The sequence below is a fragment of the Catharus ustulatus genome, chromosome 1 (assembly GCF_009819885.2).
Source record: "Catharus ustulatus isolate bCatUst1 chromosome 1, bCatUst1.pri.v2, whole genome shotgun sequence".
Classification (NCBI taxonomy): Eukaryota; Metazoa; Chordata; class Aves; order Passeriformes; family Turdidae; genus Catharus; species Catharus ustulatus.
Window position 1 is genome coordinate 88,370,580 of NC_046221.1, and position 16,797 is coordinate 88,387,376.

Consider the following 16,797-nt stretch of genomic DNA (forward strand, 5'->3'; position numbering starts at 1 on the left):
TACCTGTATACAGATGGTACATACTTGTAATGAAACTCAGTCTGCTACACTAATTCTAAAAATTGATTGTGGGAAGCAAACTCTTCAGCTACTGAGCGTTAAATTAGCTGTAATAACTCAGACTGACTGATCTGTTGAAAGGGACGTTGTTGTTACATTGTTTTAAGGAATTTATTAAGCTTTTAAAACAGCTGGAGGTTCTAAAGCCTTAATGCTGTTTGCTATGTATAAAACAGGGCAAAGCAAATTTAGAACTGAATCTAACTCAGTTTGCAATTCTGACAGCAGATTTTGTTTGTGTCCTGTATTTAAGATTTTTAAGAGTCCAGAAAACTTATTTCCTTAAGTCTAAAGCACCGTGGTGAGGGGTTTCTCTAGAAACCAGGTTTTGTAGGCATGTGCCAATCTTTGTCACGCAGGTTGCACACTGATCTTTACCACTCACCACCTCGATGAGGCCGAGGTGCTCAGTGATCGCATCGCCATCCTGCAGCGTGGCCAGCTGAGGTGCTGTGGCTCTCCCTCTTATCTGAGGGAGACATATGGCCAGGGACACAGTCTGACACTCATCAAAAAGGTATGTTAAAAATGTACTGTACTGTACTGAACTGGAGAGTGCCTGCTAGGTGTATTTTAGGGGACATGTATGTTCCTGCCAGGAAGTACTGTGCAACATAGATTATTAGAGAAGCAGCAAAACTTGTTTTTATCTGCTTCCTTTGTTGTTTTGGGTGGGTGGTATTATTATCACTATTTAGATGAACACAATGTCATTTTTGAAAATGGTGAATATCAGTATTTAACTGAAATCTCAGAAATCACTGTCTCACTGTCCTTTATTTCCTGGGAAGTAGTGTCTGTATCCCAGTTGCGATGTAGCTTCATCAGTGGAATTTTTCCTGCATTAATTCTGATATTAATACAAATTCTTCTGGTAATATTTCATTTTTTCTGCATTATTTTCTATCTTTCTTCATAGCCCTCTGTGTTTGAAATCCAGGACCCTAAGCACATTGTTCAGGTCACATCTCTGGTACAGACTCACATTCCAGAAGCCTTCTTAAAAGAGAACAGTGGGACTGAGCTGACCTATATGATCCCAGAAAGGGCAGATAAGACCTCTTTTAAAGGTCTTTTTCAAGCTTTGGATCAAAGCCTTCAGCATCTACATGTGACTGGCTATGGCATTTCTGACACAACTTTGGAAGAGGTACTTGTAATTTTTCTGTGTAATGACATTTTCTTGGTTAGAGAATCTTGATTGTATCTTTTATATTGCACAATTTCTTGTGAGAAGCATGTCTCAATAAAAAAACCCCCCAAAAAATCAAAAGAAAAGCAAGTAAACAAACCTCCCAATTCAGGTAAAATATATACTCCATAGTTTTGCTCTGCTGTTAATTTCAGCAACAAGTCTACTCTGACATATTTTTTTATTTCAAGAATCTAATGTGAAGATTGATGAACCGTGTAACCCTTAATTGTTTGTTTCTACATTAACTTAAGGGAAATGTAATGCATCATTGACTTTATGAGAAGCAGTGTTGCCCTAAACCCGTAGCATTGGAACAAGCTTTGGACTTTCAAGTCTGGTGGTTCAGATCAGGTGGCTCTTTGGACTGAAAAAAATTTGCTAAGAATAATTTCCAACTTACTAGTTTTGAAGCTTAGGACTTGGCCAAACTGTGATGAAATATCTAAAGAATATTTTCTGTGTATACCGAGAGAGTCTTTGATATATCTATACATGAACATATACACACACGTATGTGCATATATGTATGTGTATATACTAAATAGGTCAGAGGAAGAAACTCTGTTATGTATCTTAATAATTCTGAATTTAGCTATGTGTAAATATGCATGTCAGCAAGAAGTTATTTCCCTTGGACTCTTTTTACCCCACCTATAATTTCTAAATAACAAGATTCCCTAAACCACCTCTATCCAAGTACTATACTATAGATCCTTTAGAAATAATTTTTTTTCACTTCAAGTGATGACAGGAGACTAATGTCTCCTATCATGCATAGCTTACAAATTTAATAAACTTTTTATTTAATGTTATGAAGTAAATTGCATTCCTGCAATACAATTCTGAGGCAAGTAAAAAATTCATTGAAAAGTTTCTATTTTCTCATATAAGATGATTAACATTGTATCAGGAATAATATTTTTCACTGCCAAACATTATAGTTTTGGAGATAGTGTACATATTGAGAATACTTTAGATTTACATCCCCATGGGATAACACAGAACTTTCCAGAACTGACATGTATAAAGTAAATGTGAAGTTGTCATGGAAGATTCCTCAGTGAGCTGAATCTATGACTCAGTTGAGAGCTTGCTTTCAGTTGTTTTGTGAAGGGGAAGTTTAAAAACATCTTTAAATGTGGTATTAGATATTAATGTATCATTCTTCGGCTTGAAGATTTCATGCATTAATTTGGGCTGATTTCTGTTATCTCTGCATCTCATCATTAGTTGTTGTTACAACCTCAATTCTCTATTTTCTTATCAAAAACCTCTTTGGATTGGGAACTAAAAAGATAGCACATAATAGCACTATTTAATCTATTCAAGCCATTCAATCTGGAAACAAAGAATCCTGACCTTAAAGGAAGAAATGTGCTATAATTTTTTTTTCATCCTTTTTTATACACTCACCATTATTCTTTTTCATTCTGAGGGACATTCACACTCTCTAAAAATGGTATTAACTGAGGGAAAATGGATTTCCATTAATATTTAAAAGGAATCTCAAAGTTCTAAAAAATCAGTTTCTGACACCTTTAAATCTCACTAATATTATATTTGCTCAAGTTTAGGTTTGAATTTTATAATACTTGTAATCAAAAGTGTTGGTAAAATCAAAAGGAGAAGAGAAGCGTAGTTAATTAAATTAAGCATATACTAAGAGTTCTCTGGAGGATGCTGTTTCGCTTTCTGGCAACTCTGGAGATTTCAAAGCTTCTTGCTTTCTTGCTTTTCTTTGAGGAGAGAACAAAATGACTGTAACATCTTTTCAAAATAAGATGTGTCAAAATTTGTTAATTGAGTATACTACTTTTAAATTATTTTCCTTGAAATGATCTGAGAGTTTGCATCAAAACTTTTCAGGGAAAGCCATATACCTCCTTGAAATGATGTGCATCTTCTAGAGAGATGAAGTGTGCTCCAACATATTCTGATGATGGAACAATCACATTAATTTATTTCACTGTAGTATTGTCATTTGGCCAGACTTGTTTCCTCAAAGACAAAAAGCACTTTTTTGTCCTTGACACAGATGAGTCCTTGGTCAGATATAGACTTGCTAGTCAAAACAGAAATTAAACAGAATTTCACAGAATGTTCTAATTTGGAAGGGACCCAAAAGGGTCATCAAGTCCAGGACTGAAGTGAATGGCCTACATGGGAATTGAACCCACAAGCTTGCTGTCAGTAACACTGCACTCTGACTTACCGAGCAAGCAGGAAATGCTAAGGCATGTGGAGAAAGGATGCTCTGCTGAAGCCTAGAATACACCTTCATTTAGAAGTAGCAAGAAAATACTGTCTCTTTGCAATGGTGCCTAATCCCAGTTTTTCCCTACCTGTGTGTTTCGGAGGGTACTCACTCTGTTAAAAACATTGATAGACTAATACCACTTCTGTCCACAATACCTGGTGCAACATCAGGTAAATTATCACATGTTCTGTACAATATATCCCCTAATGATACCCATTCTTAAGAGGAAGTTTGAAAACTGCATGCCATGGGGAGGGCTGGGAAATGCAGGTGGCCTTCTGCCTCTATAGCTCTATCAGAGTACGTTTCAATGAACCATACAACAGACATAGAATGTATTAGAAAGGCATTTGGTCTGTTTGTTTCTTTTTTTTTTTTTTCAAGGTATAGCTACATCCTCTCTGCAGTGACTTTGAGATTAAATGAGAAAATATGTCTGCAGCTATTTTGACACTGAAGTAAACATATGCAGCAACATTTTGTAGTGTAGGCATTGTCGTAGCCACAGAAGTGTAGTTACTTTGAGGTTCCACCAAGTGGTTGACACACCTGAAGGACAGGAGGCCATCTGGAGGAAGCTAGACAAGATCAAGAATTGGGTCCATGGGAATCTCATGAGGTTTAACAAGACCATGTTTGATGTGATGCACCTGGGTCAGGGTAATCTCAAGTACCAGCATAGGCTGGGGGATGAGCAGATCCAGAGCAGCCCTGCCCAGAAGGACCTGGGGGTATTGGGGGAGGAGAGGCTGGACATGACCCAGCCATGGGCACTCACAGCCCAGAAAGCCAAACATGTCCTCGGCTGCATCCAAAGCAGAGTGAGGAGAGGATTCTACCTCTCTGCTCTGCTCTGGTGAGACCTCACCTGCAGTGCTGCATCCAGCTCTGGGGGCCCCAGCACATGTTGCAAGGAGCCCAGAGGAGGCCACCATGGAGAATAGAGAGATGGAGAACCACTCCTGTGAGGAGATGCTGAGAGAGTTAGGATTGTTCAGCTGGAAGATGAGAAGTCTTTGAGGTGATGTAATTGTGGCCTTCTAGTACCTGAAGAGAGCCTATGAGACAGAGAGGGACTTTTTACAGGAGCATGCAGTGACAGGACAAGGGGGAGTAGGTTTAAATTAGACATTAGGAAGAAATTCTGTATTGTGTGGGTGGTGAGGCACTGGATTGAGTTGTCCAGAGAAGCTGTGGATGTCCCATCCTTGGCAGTGTTCAAGACTAGGGTGCATGGAATTCTGAGAAATCTGGTCCAGTGGAAGGTGTCCACGGCAGAGGGGTTGAAACTTGATGATCTTAAAGGCCCCTTCAAACCCAGGAAATTCAGTGATTCTATGATTCTGTTTTTACAGTTTAGTTTGGTTTACTTGACAAAATCGGTGTTCAAAGCCATTGCGAAGCAGGTCCAAGAAAACCAATTAGAATGTGGTTTTAAACCACCAGGATCCGCCTCCAGGGTCTAATACAGAAATATCAAGCCAGAAATTCCTGACCTTGCAGCTGTTAATGGCCAAAGTTGTTCCTTGAAAACTGGCAGGTAACAAATGCAATCAATAACCACTGTTAAATGGCAATTATATTGACTAAGCAAAATATGGTTTTTGTAACAGTCAGACCTTAAAAAGTCAAGAAATATCTTTCGAGAGCTATAAAGTACTTCACATTGACTGGTTTTTATTGTCTATTATACGAGCTCCTTGGAAACAAGGAATTTTTTGTTATAGCTGATATCAGGTTCTTTTGTGGGAAGAAATAAATGGTTTCTTAATGATTTCTGAAAGTTGCACTGTGAGTATAATCTGTCTTGCAGCTCAAGCCAAACAGGGAGGAAAGAGCAAAAGAAAACTTTCATCAAGACAAAACAAAATTTAGATCTTCTTTTTCTCTTTGAGATGCTCATAGTACCTGCATTTTCTGTTAATTTTTCTTATCTTTCTTTTTATCTGAGGTTCTTAGATCACTGTTTAAATTGCAGTTCAGGTTAAGATAAGAAAATGCTAGTTGTATTTTTAGTTTGAGCTTACAAGGAGTGTGTGAAAAAGGCTCACCATGAAGGCCATTCCAAACTTTTGCAAGGTTGAGGTACAGATAAATGGAACACATGTCTATGAAATTCAGGGGCTTTGTGTGGACAGAATTGTGAAACAGGTTTAAGCAAGAAATAGTAGGTTGGACAGAAATCTGTTTGGCAAAGTGTATAGACCATTTAAACAGACCATTTAAACCTCATTATTATGAAGTTGGTGAATTCTGCTGGGTTTTTATAATTTTAATTCCCTTCTTACAGGTGTTTTGCATCCATTGACATTTATTTCATTCCCCTTCTACCCAAGATTTTCACTGGAGAGCTTGACTAATTTTATAGTCATATTCCAGCAAGATAAAAAATTTATAAATTACTTTTTTCTACTTTCATGGAAGGTTTTTCTGAAGCTGCTGCAGGACTCAGAGAAGAAGCCCTATGTTCCACAGGCAGCACACCTGGACCATAGAAATGGTGCTGAATCAGTCTGTAAGTAAAAAATGATGTGCCTTCTGAAGCAACTAGATTTATACAGATCAAAAACGCAAATGTAAGCATGCATGAAGTTCCCAAAGTTGAGGAATGCACAAGCAAAAGGAGAATACAGCTTGCTACCATCTGGTTATTCCTTTTTTGTGTCTGACTTTGTTAAGTAGCTTTTTATATGTGGTTTATCTCTATCACTTCACAGTCATCTTCCCACCCTTTACTGTACATATGCACATGAGCATTCTCTCACTGCAGGGGCATTGGCTTACCTCTTCATACCAGTCCCTGGAAATTAATTATCCTCTTTGTCTCATACTAAAAATGGATAAATACTGCAGACATATACCACAGATATAAAATATTTAAGCTATTAGAAAAATAAATTCCTGTTCATCCATGTACAATTCAAAAGAAAAAGAGAAGTTGGTTTCCCTTGTAGTGGGAGATCATTTATCTTCTTAAATGGCATGTTATTTCGGGTTCCTTACATCTTGTTTTAAAGTAAAACCCTTCATACTTTCTCTTTTTCTGCCCTGCAAGCCTGGGAGGAGATCCTTGTGAACACTTCTCAAAACTCAGGAAGGTTTTTCTCTTTTGAAAGTTATTTTTTAAAGAAGAATCACTAATAATCATAAGTTGATGCCATTACAAGATCCAAGACTCAAGTTGTCTAATGTCAGTGCCCACCAAGCTAGTGAATATTCTCACATTGACTCTGGGATTTTTATGCTTCTGTCCTTATCGTGTTTCTTTCTATTTGAAGATTGACATTTAGATTATAGTTTTCTTTGGTTAGATGTCAAGCATTCTGTCCTATGTACAGTACTTTCCATTTTGTTTCTTTTAAGTTCAGGCACAGGGAAGTCCTGATCTGCACACCTTTAATGTTACTGTAACAGAAATAACAATTTTCAGCCAAACCTTCTTTATTTGTTAAGATAAATTCAATTGTATCACCTAGCAATAAGTAACCATTGCCCATAATGGTGGCCTAAGGTGAAACCTTTTCTCACAAAATGCAAGCTTGAATAGATGACTTTTTCCAGAGGGTCAGTTTGCTGGGCTATTCCGGTCCCTCTTGAACCAGTGAAGATGTTAGTATACAAAACGAAAACAACGTCACTAAGCAAATAGAATTGCCACTTCTGTCAGTGGTGAGAATGAGACTTCTATTCAAAACACAGTTTTGAATATCCTTTATTTTATAACAGTCGATTTATTTGTTCAAGACTCAGCTAGGACATTTGAACTAGTTTCAAATCATAACAATCTGTCTTCTCCACACTGCATTTTCATTAAAGAGTAAGATTTACAGTTCCTAACATAATGAAGACAGTATATCCTACCTAAGAACTTGATATACTTTCCCATCCGCATCTCCAAATATATAAAGTAGTATTTGTTCAAGTTATTACATTAATAAAGAATTGAGTAATCAGAGACTCTATTTTTTCGGCCTGATAAATTCTAGCAAAAATATGTGATGATAATGCCATTTCTTTGGGGATGAGAACATTGGAAAATTGTCATTCATTGCAGATGACTGTCATTCATCATTAAGGACAGTTGTGAAGTGTAGGCATAAGAGGTCTGGGAATGGTCATGAAAGGTATCCATCATTGTCAAAGTTAACCAGAATACTCCATGGGCAATAGCTTGACTTTGTCTTTGAAAACAGGTTCAAAGGCAGTCAAACTTTCTGTTGTCAAAGTAGCCAAATGAATTTTCAAAACCCCTAGAGCAAGCAGCTGGGATTATTGAGGAGATCACAGGATGCTGCTATTTGATTTGTAAAAGAATTTGGACTAAAGTACTTTCACAAAGCACAGATCTAAGCTAAAGCAGGAATGTTGGCTATCCTTTACTGCTGCTGAGCCCTTGAGATGTCAGGATTGTGCAGAAACCAAAATGATGTCTAATGTCTCCTAGACTAGGAGGCATGGCAGAGAGGTGTGTATGTGTCTTACATGAAACCGTAGAAATTTAGGTTGACAACCAGTGCCAAAAACACGCAAGAGACATTATTTCAGCAAAGTATGACAGCATCTCACTGAAGTCATGTTTAACATCTTAGTGTACTGTGTCTGATGGGAATTGAGTTAAATTTCTTCACAACAGCCTCTATGGTGCTGTGTTTTGGACACATCAGTGTTTCAGCTATCACTGGATAATATTTGTGGTGTCAAGGCTCTCTCTTTTCCCGTTTTCATGCTGAGTAAGCTGAAGATGAGAAAGAGGGTGTGAGGGCACACAACCTGGACAGATGAGCTAAATTCACTAGAGAGTTATTCAGTGTCACATGCTTGGCAATAAAATCTTTTTTGAGGACCTAGCTGCTACTACCAGTGGCTGAGCATGTCCATTTGTGAGAGCTGGTGAGTGGTTACCTTTGCATTTTCTGGGTTGGATATTTTTTTAGTTTTGGTTGGTTTGGTTTTGTGCTTTGAGTTTATTTTTCTTTCTTTTTCCTTTATCCCTTACACTGCCTGTATCCTCACCCAAAATTTTTCTCACTTTCTTTTTTCTTATTCTCTTCCCCATCCTGCTGGAGGAGGGGGAGTATGGGCGAGCAACTGGCACTTGGCTGCTGCTTAAAGTCAGCAACAAAAATAATGTAAAATAAACTCAGAATTATTTGAACATTTATAAATGCAAATGCTAGAGGTAAGTAGCAGTCTATTAATTAAATTAATTGTAACAGCTTTAAAATTGGCAATTTTAAAGATGCCAACCACACTGTAATATCTGTTTCCTTTGTGGATGGTTTTCTCAAAATTTTTAGTTTTATTCTGATGAGAAAACATTAGATTAAATCTCACCTTCTTGGGACAATAGTAAAAATTTTGTTTTTAAGTCAGGGATGACTGTGTATGCAGATACAGTACATGCATACATTATAATACAGTCATGCATTATTAATTTCTACACTGTTGGAACAGACAATAGATAGTGATTGTTTTCTAGATATATGCAAAGCATGAATAAAAATGGTTAGACTGAGCTTGCAATGACTGCTTGAAAAGACTATTGAAACCAAATAGCCTAGAGAAAGTGGAGAAACCAACTCTATGGAGGCCAATAAAATTATCACAATCCACAGCAGGCAGTATACATGCAGAAATATGCACGAGAGCTAAGAGCAAGTCCAAGAGGTAAGTAGCTAACCATGGATAAATGGCAAAACAATCTGAACATATGCAAAAGCAGGTAATAGGCTAGTGATCAGTCTCACTGGCTTGTTCAGGGACCAATGTTGTTGAATTAAGATACTCAGATGTTTTGCTGAAGAGCCAAATTATTTCAGTTTTTAGAATTTATTGTCTTAGAAATTTCTGGGAGATACCAACTTTGGCTCTAGTCCCTTCTGGCAGTAAACTACAGCTGGAATCCCTGAGGTATAGTGAAACTAAACTGTAGAAAATTCAAAATAGATTCTTTATATTTTTGCACGCAATAGGACATAACATTTGAAATTTCTTGCCATATCATTGTTACAGAGACTAAGAGTATTGCAATATGTTTTAAAAGCCAAAGGTTATCAATGAAAGTATAATATGAATAGCTATAGTAACAGAAGCGTTATTAAAGCTTATATGCCTTTGAACTTCTTGGATAAGTTAGCCCATAAAAGTGGGGGTGTGGAAGCAGGTTTGATGCATAACTACTTTTTAACATTGCTTAACTCTTTCTCTGAAGCAGCTGGTGTTGGCCATTTTGAACCATACGGGGCCAAATGTGACATTACTCCTGTTAGGATTGGTGAGATCAGCAATATATAGCACTCATAAAGCTCATCTAAAAGCTAATTTTCTAAGAAACTGCAGATGACAAAAAAGCAGTCACTAATAGTGGAACATCAAAATGAAGGGCTTTTGTGAATCTCAGCTGATTTTCAACTCTGCCTTTTAATTATCTTCATGAGTGACTCTGAAGTAAACATAACCTCGCTGATGGAAAAAAAAAAGACTGCTGAAAGGTGATAAGTAAGACCAGCCCTAAGGAATGAGTTAGATCAGCTTGAAAAGCTGAATCTATTATAAATAAAGGGTTTTTTAAAGAAACCAAATGCTAGGCATGTCTGTGTAATGGGGAGTAACATCCTGGAAAACACAGAGTTACCTGCTGATCCTGGTGGAGAAGCATTTTAAGACAGCTGAGGTGACTCATATTTGAGCTTAATGTACAAAATGATATGAAGAGGTCATTTTGACTATCCATTCAACATTGATGAGACTGATGCTACAATACTAGTACAACCTTTTAGAACACAATTTTAAGTTTGAATGACTTCAGGGAGAAATTGACAATTCAGAAAGCAAGCAGAAAAGAATTAATATCAGAGGCTGGCAATGAAGTCCTTATAAAAGCACCAGCAGGGCTCCTTTAATGTAGTTTATAAAAAATAAGATAGGGAAGTGGTTTGCTTAAGGATTCATTTTTTTCTAATTTTTTATTTTAAAGCATGGAGAATATTGTCTGTTAAGGTATAATTCTAAATTTATTTGGGCAGAGGAGAGAAATGAAATAAAGGAAGCAAAAAGTAAGCAAATAGCTGTAATCTAAATGCAGGCAATAGTTAATAAGCAGTTGGAATTCTTCTAACCAGGCAAGTGTGTTGCTTCTCCTGGTGGATTTGACACAAGGCTTGGGTCTATGCAGAAAATATGCTATGGTAAAGGGTGCTATTGATCTCTGCACATGAGCAGCAGAGTGGAATTTGACATCTTTTGGTAGGTGATCAGGTGGTTGCTTCTATTCTTAAACAGGATCTTTTAATCCAATATGAAAAAATTGAGTTCACTGTAACTAAAAAATAAAAAAGACTTGACAGTGATTTTTACAATATTCTTGAAGTCATATTTTAACATCAATTTTTAAATGGAGCTCACTTCCTCCAAGTCCTGTAAAATTTGAATAAAAGAACATAGGAATTATTTCAAAACTCCACTTCAGAAAATGTAACTTGATTTATGAGAAGAATATTGTAGACAGGAAACATCAGTTTCTCCGTTTAGAAGTGGCTACTGACATGAACGCTGGGTATTAAAATTTTCAAACTTTTGCTGTCTACCAATAAGAAGAAGATAAAGCATAAGTTTCAGTCTTCTGGCAGTTTAACAGTATAGGTAATACTGCCACTTAAATTCACCACTTAAAGCCCTGAAAAAGGGTCAAAGCAGCTGGTCTAAAAATTGTGGATACATTCTGTTTTCCTTCAGCTATTTTATTGTTGTTTTAATTAGTTTCTTGGAGGAAATACACTGTTTGTTGCATGTGTTGACAACTTGATCTAATAAACATTTGAAATATTTAGCTATGAATTTTTTTTCCTCTGTGTATAACTGTAACTCCTCCTATCCTTCTGAAAGGAAATGGTCTATTTCTTCTTCCTCAAGTGTTTCACATTTTTTACCCACTACTTTCTTCTCTCATCCAAATATTTTCCCTACCAGTTGTTTTCTTTGAGATTGCTGCCTGTTTATTTTCTTCTTTTCATCCATAGTATGGACATCTTGGACTCTCTCTTAGGTAGGCCCAGACGTTAAAGGACTGCTAGGAAAGCAATGGAAATACAGCTGCTTTCCAGTAAAGCTTACTACTCTTACAATGCCAAGAAGCTCATCCATATTCCCAGCCTCCTTGTCCTCACATTTATCTTCTTATTTCAGAGACATGAAGGAAGTTAACCCTACCTGCCTTCCTCACAGACTTTCTGTTATCTTCAGCTCTAGAAAAGAAAACGGTCAGTAAAGCTCTTCCCAAAAGGGGGCTCAGTTGAAAAAAAGACTATAAGTTTCTGCAAGTCATACAGAAGCAGAGAACAAAGCAACAATCTCTTCTGAAATTTGTATTTTGAAAATCAAATTAATTGCTCATTAAAATATTGTCTGGATGGAATTGAACTGGTTTCATAAAAATCACTTTATGAAAGGGACTTAGTAGCCCCTTTCCTATAATTTGGTATTTTTGCTGGTTCTTAATATGTATGAATCTCAGTTTGAGTGAAGGGCTTGCTTGAACCAGTAAATTGTGTTACAGCTATAGATTCAAACTTCAGTAAATTAGAAACTGGAAATAGTCAGTAGTCTTCAGACTACAATCTGAGAACAATTCAGGAAAGTTGTTGCATAGCTGCGTCTTATGCAGAAGAGATAATTCCTCTTCTATCCTACCTAGTGGCAGAGGATACAGCCTAGGATAGAAGAAGCAGAATCCTCAGGGAGACTTTATTTAAGCTGTGGTAACCAGAACAGGTATGCATGCCACCTCTGATGGTGATGACTGTACATTGAATTTCTATATATCTCAAGGGCCTGCTAAATAGAAAATTGTATTTGATACTAACATGTCACAGCTCTTACTGCCTGAGATGCATGTATGAGAATATGAGAATACTGTGAACCTGATTTTTTCTGACAACCTGTTTCCTTGCCTTTGTCATAATCTGATTTATTTGTGTGTTAGTTATTAACAGCACTTGCTTCAGAAGTGAAACTTCTTGGTAGCTCTTTCACTGTGTTTGGATATTTCTTAGAGCTGAGGGATAAAGAATACATACAGTTGTACGTGCATTAGGAATGCTCTATTTATCCAAAGGTAATTGGTAGAACATGAGCCCCCTTAATACCTTGAAAAACAAGTGATCAAATGATCTCAGTTGTGTAGCTCTTATGTCTTTCCTATAAGCCCTTCTTTGATTTCTTCTTGACAGCATATTTCTTTTTACAGTGTCTGTTTTCCCTCTTACTTGCTAGTACTCCCTTCTGTGTGTGTGTCTCTCCCTCCAGCCTTTCCTTTGCACTCCATGATGTGCTGTTTTCTTTTAGTTCCTATAAATTATTGAGGCTATTACAACAGCTACAGACTAGGAAAAAAACATAGACAGCCTATATGATCTTTCATGGTAGTCTTAAAATCCTGTCTTTTAAGGAAATATTCAGAAAACTTATTCTCCAGTATGAAGGACTGCTGGTCATCCTTCATTTCATGCTGTAATTATTTCTAAATAACTGAAAAAAAAACAAGAAAGAAAGGAAACCATATAAGGGAAGTAGAACTCTTTCTCAAAAGGTAATTGAGGACTGGCAGCCAGCATTCCTGTGTTCATTTGCTGCTTTTGAGAATGACCTGCATGCACTTTTTGCAGGTATTCCACTTTTTTCACATTTGCAACATCACCAAAAATCTGTATCCAGTATGTGGTTTAGGTGATAATGTTTCCCAAAAAGCAACTGAAATTAGAACAACAGTGTATTGCCTGGTATAACAGCAATGATGGGCTTCCCAATTCAATACTAATGTGATTTTTGCTACACATATAGTAGCACATTTTTCCTAGTTCAAACAATTGAATTCTTTAAGATTATGCTCTTTTTGCTCTTCAGCAATTTTATTTTTCCAAAGATAGTGTTTGCATCTCATATTCTAGATAAACTATTATTTCTCTCCCTCTTAATATGGGGCCTATGTGTGGGAGAAAATTTTCCCTCTTAGATAATCATCACAAAGTCATACATACGGTGTCAGAAAATATTTGTTGATAATAGTTAGACATTAGGTTTTATATGAAAAGTAAATTCTGATGTTTCTTGCCTTGCTCGAGCTTGCAAATGGAATCTATATTTTATAGATCCTTTTGTGTTTGTTTATATATATAATTACAGATGAAGAAACAATTTAGCTTTATTAATGCTGTTGAACCAGGAAATACAGAGGCTTCAATTATGTAAGTAATATAAATGACCAATTTTTAAAAGAAATGTTTATCAAGAGTAAAATGCTTATTTTTTGTTCTGAAGCAGAACATTGCTTAGGGAAGGGACATGAAATCTTCCTCATGAAATGTTGTGCCACATTTACTGACTATGTACCATATATATGTAGAAGGTGTGCTATGCATCTTAGTTGTGCCAGTAAGACTCTCTTTGAGGCTGATGCTTCTACATGAAACTAGATTTTCATGTGTCCAGTGCCTTCTTAAAAGTACCTCCTGTGGTGAAATTTTTGTCTCTGGTCTGTTGTGAAAACATTCCTTTTGTGCAAGAAAAACCCACAAAAACTTTAGAAATATTCACACTTCTGCTTTTTTCAATACTAGCAACAATCTGGTTGTATTAGCAAAAAACTGGTTTAGAAGTTACAGGGGCAGCATGTAAAGAAGCTTCAGTACAAAGGGCAGTATGTGGAGGGTTAGGACCAAATTTTTTGCCAAATTTTCATATGGTATACTTGTTACAAGGTGATACAAGGTTTATATTTTATACTGTTGCTGGTCAATTCCTCATTAGAAATATAAGTGGGACTTCATGACAGTAGACCTGGTGTTGGACTTCTGTACAGATGGAAATTTTTAGCCATGTAATTTTTTTTCTCTTTCTATCTGTCTTTAGATCTGTTTTACAATTTTAGGTTACCATATTCGTTGGAGACATTAGAAAAAATGGAGCAGTTGGTTCTGCTAATCCAGATCCTTGAAGCTGTTTAATATCACTATTTATGAGATACCAGAATATGCCTGAGGAATGAGGTTATTCATCAAACACATTTCTCAATTGTTTGCTATAGCTTCAGGTCTGAATAAAACATGTCTCCTGCAGAACTTTCGGTTTTGAATTGTTTCCCTGCACAAACTTAGATATGATTTTTTTCATTATTAGAATAACTCCAGTAGAGATATGGTCTAAAAATATTCCTGATTATGGAAGCTGCAGTATTTTCAACCAAGTACTTTGTTTGTATTAAGGTAATACTTGCACAAATTCTGAAAGTTAAAGTGGGTCAGAATGTCCTTGTCTGGCATGGTGAAATCTGGGCCCTGATGAAGTTGTTTCCTCTGTTTATCTGTCGGAGTTACCTCTGAGCAATTCCAAGAGGTTTCTTCCAGAGTGTTGTACACAGTGTTTTCAAAGGCCACTCATGGCAAACTGAGTAGCTGCATGACAGATGCCACCTGCAGTACCATGATGGACAGTTGTTATTTTGAAGTTCCCCTTCTGGGAAGCAAGTAACCAGTGGGAAATGTTTGAGAACGCTTGGTTTGAATATATAGTTCTTTCTTCCATTTATGTATTTAATCTGTCCAGTTGGAAATGCTAAGATATTTAACATTAAGTCTCCACATAATGTTATGGAAAGCAATAAAACAAACGGATTTTATTGCTGTCCTGCCCTTTCACCAGTTTTTCACCAGAGCAAAAGTATTGTGGGTTGTAGCCTTGTTGTCTACACAGATTCAATCTTGAAGTGTTGTAACTTGAGTCTGTAGGTTGAGTTCTAACAACTTTCTGAGTGTTGAATTACACTTCTAGGAAGAAAAGGAACCAACCTCAATAAGTGTGCAGCTTATTGTAATAACGGAATATATTCTAGTGTGCAAGATGTATATGATGGTTGTTTGCCTGGATGGATGTTGTGTCCACAAATGCATTCTTATTCTTGACCAAGTCTGACATGGATGTATAGATACATATGAAGTGAATTGGATTTTTTTTTTGCAATTCTGACAGTCTGTGCTTCACTTGTACTGTTGTGCCTTCAAAGAGTACAAACAGAAAGTGCAAATAGGCTTCCATTTTGTAGGCACATTCTGTGCTTGTTTTTCAATTCTTCCTTTACTTGCCTCCTCTTCCATGTGACAATTCATTGCAGGTGCATCACTGCAGGGGAGATAGTACTGCAATAAAAGGATAACAATTTGCCAAATTATCTCCTGGAAATTGAAATTAGCATAGTTGTTAGTGTTGCAAGTTAACCATGCAGAAACTCAAAATCAGAGACTTAGGGTTTTCAAATCTGCAGTAATTTTTTTTCCAAGACATGATAGTCTGCCTGACTATCTCACCTAACTGAATATTTGTCTGTTTTTTGGTTTCCAAAGAATATTCCCACCCCATAATGATGAAGTTGCCCCGGCCACAGTAGAGTTCACCACACAACTCTAAAAAATACTTGGTGTTTAGTTTCAACTTCTTTTTCAGTATGGTTTAAGCTGGCAAAAACTCCAACTAGAATGAAGAGATATAAATTATGGCAAAGCAGAAAAAAATCGTGGAAATGTAACAAGGGATATTGTTTTAGGTATCACAAATGCAGGAACAATTGAAACCCTCTATTTATCAATTATTGGAACAGTGCACTCAGCGGTGTGTTCTCTTCTACCAGTCCCAGACTAGCTTAGGTAGCCATTCACCAGATTATCTTGGCTGTCAGTGTGGCAACTGTATTTGACTCTCCATGGTGTCTGTAGGGTGAAGGACAGGAAGACAGCACCATTGTTTCCCATTTCTTTGTGCTCATGTACTGTTTGTGTTCTTTTGGCTGGAGAACACAAAGGAACAGAGTATTTTGGACTAGAAAACTAATTTCCTTCATTGAAAGTAATGGCAGTGCTTTTATAACCTGTAACTGTTACATTCCCAAATAAAATATACACTCCGTCAAGTTTCTGCTATGGCTATATTCCTGCCCATTTCCACGCTAGTAAAAACAACAAGACGTGTTTCAACACCAGCTCACACTTGAGCAGAAGCAAGGGTGTTGCTATTTCCTAGCTGCTGTGGTAGCTATTGTTGTTTATTGTATGAGCTGGAGTGTCTTAGAAGCCCAATCTGAAGTCATGCCCTGTTGTTCCAGACACCCTACAGACTAATAGTTAGAATAAAAAATCCAGGTCCTTACCACCTTTGACAGCTTGCAGTCTGGTTTTAAGACTGAATGCAATGAGTAGATAAAACAGACAAATAGGTTTGGGAAAACAAGAGTGTAACGCAA

At 36.8% G+C, this 16,797-nt stretch overlaps 1 protein-coding gene across 1 annotated transcript in view; it reads left to right on the forward strand.

Annotated features, from left to right (window-relative positions):
- The window catches only part of ABCA13 (ATP binding cassette subfamily A member 13), a 169,612-nt gene that overhangs the window by 72,681 nt on the left and 80,134 nt on the right, over nucleotides 1-16,797 (forward strand). The window contains 6 exon segments of the mRNA XM_033058592.1: nucleotides 420-577; nucleotides 980-1,210; nucleotides 5,937-6,012; nucleotides 6,402-6,425; nucleotides 7,637-7,654; nucleotides 14,599-14,613. Coding sequence (XP_032914483.1) covers nucleotides 420-577; nucleotides 980-1,210; nucleotides 5,937-6,012; nucleotides 6,402-6,425; nucleotides 7,637-7,654; nucleotides 14,599-14,613 — 522 coding nt within the window.